This window comes from Ixodes scapularis, unplaced genomic scaffold, assembly GCF_016920785.2.
Source record: "Ixodes scapularis isolate PalLabHiFi unplaced genomic scaffold, ASM1692078v2 PGA_scaffold7__128_contigs__length_106722199, whole genome shotgun sequence".
NCBI classification, from domain to species: domain Eukaryota; kingdom Metazoa; phylum Arthropoda; class Arachnida; order Ixodida; family Ixodidae; genus Ixodes; species Ixodes scapularis.
This window is the reverse complement of record NW_024609882.1, coordinates 99,695,182-99,700,237: the sequence shown is the minus strand read 5'-3', so window position 1 is coordinate 99,700,237 and position 5,056 is coordinate 99,695,182. Positions and strand designations below refer to the sequence as shown.

The following is a 5,056-nucleotide window of genomic DNA, read 5'->3' as shown; positions in this document are numbered from 1 at the left end:
ACTCTCGTCATCCTCCACTCTTCAACGGTTGGTTCAGAGCTTGCTGACGACGAATCTCCCTGAAACCACAGGAAGCGTAGGACGTCTCGATCTTCAGGTCGAACGCTGACCTGCAGAAACGCCTTTTCTATGTCCGCTGTTAAGGCGATTGGGTGTAGACGGAAGCGCACCAAGATTCCGACCAGATCGGCGTTCAAATTCGGCCCTTTTTCCAGTTGTTCGTTGAGTGAAGCAACTCCTGGGAGATGAGACGAAGCGTCGAAGACGACTCTCAGCCTGGTGGTCTCGGATTCATTCCGAATTACGGGCTGATGGGGCATATAATAAATCCGTGGGTTTGTCGACTCGGCACAAAATGGGCTTGTTGAAACTTTTTCTGCGTGTCCTGAGGTGATGTAGCTGCGTATGACGTTGTCGTAATCTTTTGCGAAGGACTCGTCGCGTGACAATCTCTTCTTCAAACTCTCAAGACGTTTCAATGCCAGCGTGCGGTTATCCTTCAGTTCTCCCGCGCCGACCCTGAACGGTAGACCGACTTCGTACCGTCCATTCACTTTCCGTATTGTTCGGTTGAACTCGTTCAGCAGTTCGTTCTGCTCTTCCATCTTGCTGGAGGGCTGGTCAGAAATTCCGATGCTCTCTAGCTCCAAAAAACGTCGCAGGATGTCTCCGACGTCCTCGTACGTGAAGCATTCCGTTCTTAGCACGCATACCATGTTGCTGGCGCTACCTTTGAGAGAGCTGTGGTTTGACACTGGGCCTTGAAAGGTCCAGCCAAAAATGGTGCTTATAGCTACCAGCTTCTGATTTTCCTTGCAATGCAGCACTTGGTCACCGTTCACTCGCCACAACTGGTCTGAACCGACCAGAAGGGAAATGCCCTCTTCAGCAGTGGCCAGAGGGGAGAGAAGCATGTCCGCAATACGACGACCGTTTTTCATCATACGGCGAACAAATTCGTGGTCAACGGGTACCTGCACAACGTCCTTACAGATGAAGGGTACCTCGACGGCCTCGATGACGCACTCTTCTTGGCCGTATTGGCTGTGCAACCGTACTTGTACTAGTCTCCGACGTTGCGGTCTTGACGTGGAGTGGCCGAACGTATTTAGCCGGAGGCTAACATATCCCAGAACCTTAAGGCCGAGTTTGCGAGAAAGATCCTCACGAATGAACGTCCGTTGGCTACCTCCATCGATAATGGCTCGCACGTAAAGTCTTTGGTTTCCTTCCTCAGCCCAGGCTCGGAACGTTTGAAGAAGCAATTCGGAATCCAATGGGACGTCAGCACTGTCGGAGATTGCGTTCTGGACGCTTGTCGCAGGGGCACCTCTATCCGATTTCTTCACGTTAGGTTTCCAGTTCGGGTCGCACATGGATGTGGCATGTCGACCGGAGCACGACGCGCACGTCACCTTCCGCCGGCACTCCCTCGCCCGGTGCCCTCCGATTGTGCATCTGAAGCAGCGGTTTTCTTCCGCCAGCCTCCTTTTCTTCACCTCTAACGTGAGGTCGCCAGTACATACTTCTGTTGCGTGCTTTGTGGACCGGCAAAAGAAGCAGGGGCTTGTGATATTTGCATGTAGCACAGAGGCTGCTGGCATTCTGGGTTTTTCAGTCCTTTTCTTCTGCGTCTCTTGCCGTTCTTCTACTACTCAGGCTCTCTCCCTACTCTCAACTTCGATCCGAAGGAAGCTTAGAATATCGGCGAGCTCATCTTTGGCATCGGCGAAAGAGGGCGGCCTTGAAGCGCTCCGGGTGGAAAGTGGTCCGTCGACAGAGTGTCTTGTGTCCTGCACCGCCGGTGAAGTCAGTGAAGTCGGACTTTTTTGCGTTTCTCTCGTCGACCTGTAGGCTGCAGTACTGCTTGCCTGCTGCCGGTGATAATTTACGACGACTTCGCTCGGCAAGGCCTTGAGGAGGATATCGGACATCATCGTGCAGTACGTTGCCGATCCCACGCCGAGCCCTTTCAGACCTCGGATGTTCGTCTGGACATGATCGTACATCTTTCGGAGGCCTTTCGTGTCTTTCGCGGAGGCAACAGGAGGCAGTGCTCGGAGCTTCGCCAGATGATTTTGCTCGATCCTCGTTTATCACCGAAGCGCAGTGTCAAGATTTCAATGGCATCGTCGTAGCAGGCCTCACTTGCCTGAAGCCCAGCGATGGCCGCCGCCGCTGGTCCGGTGACATGGTTGTGCAGGTACTGAAACTTTCCCGATCGTGGAATGCTATCGTTTTCGTGGATAGCACGACCGAACTGCTCCCAGAAGCTCTGCCATGCGCTGACCTCGCCGTTGAAAGTTTGAAGTCGTAACTTGGGAAGCTTCACGCCACTAGTAATGTTGGTGCGATTTCTTCCCAGGTCTGTAGTGGCAGTTGCAGATGTTGTCGCGGATGTGGTCATCTGGGTGGCCTGTGCCTGTTGTTCTTTACGTCTCAGTGAGTTTGCCTTGCAGTCCAACAGCGCCATCATTCGGATGGCCTCGTCGTCGTACTCCGTGACCGTTGTGTATTCTGCGACGAGGTCTTGTTCCGATATATGATCTTCTATCTCCGTGTTCAACTCTTGAAGAGCCCTGTTATTGGCCTTGAGCCTTTCTAGCCAGGCAGTCCGCGATGCCAGGTCCGCTGTCTCCCTCCCCGCTGTCGCCTCGTGGATAATTTTCGTGTTTTGCGACCGCTTCACTCCACGTTTTGCTTTGAGACGTTCCATATTTGACGATCTCCCACACAGCTCTCGGAAACAGCGTTCCAGGCAGGTGTTCCACAAAGGTGGAAAATCCGCTCACCTCAATCGTTCTCGTTCCCGGGTTTCGGCACCATAATGTCTCAGAATTGAAGAGGTCGTGTGGACGTCGTATTTAAATCAGGCAATAAGCGTAAAAACAAAACACAAACTGTTTTTACACTAATAAATCAATTGAATATACATCATTACAGAGAAGTGTCTCGATCGGCATCTGTCGTTCCCCTCGCTCCGCTCTTGCCTCGAGCCTTCTTCTTTCTTCTCGTTTCTCGTGAGCGTCAAATTCTTTCCAATCTGCAACAGTTGGTGCGCGCCGATAGCCTTTCAAAGTGAAAAAGCTATGTCATGTTCGCGCTAACAGTGTCGCACATTGTATCTTCACTGTAGCACCTGTTCCTAACGTAGATACGACGCGCACTGTTAATTTTTTTCCGCATAGCAACGTTTGTTTAAAGTGTTTTTTTCTTGTCATGCAAATGTCTGAAGAAAAATGCGTCAACGAGTGCGAAAAATGCTGCATCTGTTTCGATTCTTTGGAAGACGCCGACGACAAGTAACGGACTGTCAACTGCTGGACACAAGGTAGGCAAGCAGAACTTGCAATTTTTTGCCATAACAAGTGGCATGGCATGCGCGAACCGCAAATTTCCAAACAAAACCTACCGCAGTACCGGCGGTACCGAGGTAGGGAGCAGCGGCAGGGCACGGCGCAGGGGCTGCGCCATGTTGGAGTTTGGGCGACTTCGTCTTCGCAAACGGCTAGGAAGCCGCTCAAGCTAGCTTGACGGCGTCAAAAGTAATTATTAAAACGTTAGCGCTTCATTTTATAAACATAATTATCGCTACTTATTTTAGTTTCGCAATCTATTAATAGAGCAATGAGGCTTCGATTCGTTGCAGTAATCAGCGCCTCCGACCACGGCAGCGCTGCTGAGGGCCCAGTTCGCCCAGAAATCGACTCCATTGGGTCTATGGTAGTGACCGGGTACTGCTCAGGCATTCAAACGCACACGGCCGGCAAAACGTGCGAAACATAGGCCGTTGCTTCGATGAGATTGTATTCGTATCTTCAACATGTTTGAAATAAAACGATCAGCAAACCGCAATATACAACTCATAAAAGACACAGCAATAATAAATTATTGCACATGTCAATTTCGCCACAATATTATCAATAAGTCCTGAAGATGTTGCAAAATAATGAATGCGAAACTAAGCCTGCAATGGTGAAAAAGAAATTCGGCAGACATGCAACCTTCTCGAAAGGTTGCATGAAAAAAAAAAAAAAAAGAGCGAGCCGCAGTAGCGCAGTGACTTGAACGGTCCAGCATATTGAAACACGAAAAAGAAAAAGAAACAAAAGAGTTAAGCCAACTGCTACAAAGGTTGCTGCAGGAAGAATGTCGTATGCCCGGCTTTTTCTTTGATGACATAGTCAGTTTGAAAAAGAAACTTGAGGCTCTCGATACGGAACGGTGCAAAGGGGCCATGGTGCGCGCGCGATTAAAATGGTTATCACTTGGCGAGATACCAACAAAACGAGCCCTCGGGGTAGAAAAGACGTACGCCAGTAAAAATGAGATCAGCGAAATTTTGTACCACGGAACTGTAACCAGCGATAAAGAACTAATTGAATGCGCGTTCGTAGACTGCTATAAGGGGCTTTTTAGTCTTCGTGCCCCCAATAAAGACGGGTTCCAGACACAATTTTTGCCGTTAATGACAAAACTAGAGGACAACGTGAGGGAGAGATGAGAGCAGCCAGTAATGTTGGGCGAAATCGAAAAGGCGATCGAAAATTTTAAAATCGGAAAATCGCCCGGTCCGGATGGTTTAGGAGCGGAGGTCTACAAGGCTTTCAAAGACCAAATTGCACCTTTTTTGTATGGAGTGTTCAGGGAAGCGTACGATTTGAATTGTTTGCCTCCATCTTTTTTGTACACGCACACCATTTTTATTCCGAAAAGTGATGATGGCGAAAAGCTACGTCTAGTTGGTTCTTATCGTCCAATTACTTTGACGAATGTTGATTATAAGATTTTCATGAAAATTCTCGCTGACAGGCTACAAAGTGTTATAGATATGATTGTCGGCCCACACCAGACGTGTGGTATCAAGGGAAGAAGTATTGTTACAAACATTCATGTTGCACGTAGTATTTTAGAATGCTGTGATAGTTTGGACCGTAAGGTGGCACTACTGCAAGTTGATCTAGAAAAAGCTTTCGATCGCGTGTCTCACCAACTTCTTTTTTCTATCTTAAAGCACGTGAATCTGGGTTCCGTTTTATGCGATGGTGTGCAGATG

General features: G+C 49.1%; 1 protein-coding gene across 1 annotated transcript; it reads right to left on the bottom strand.

Annotated features, from left to right (window-relative positions):
* Window positions 1–1,972: 1,972 nt before the first annotated feature.
* On the bottom strand, window positions 1,973–2,716 carry LOC120841586. The gene has a single exon (XM_040212505.1). The coding sequence runs from the start codon at window positions 2,714–2,716 to the stop codon at window positions 1,973–1,975; it is 744 nt and encodes a 247-aa protein (XP_040068439.1).
* Window positions 2,717–5,056: the final 2,340 nt, after the last annotated feature.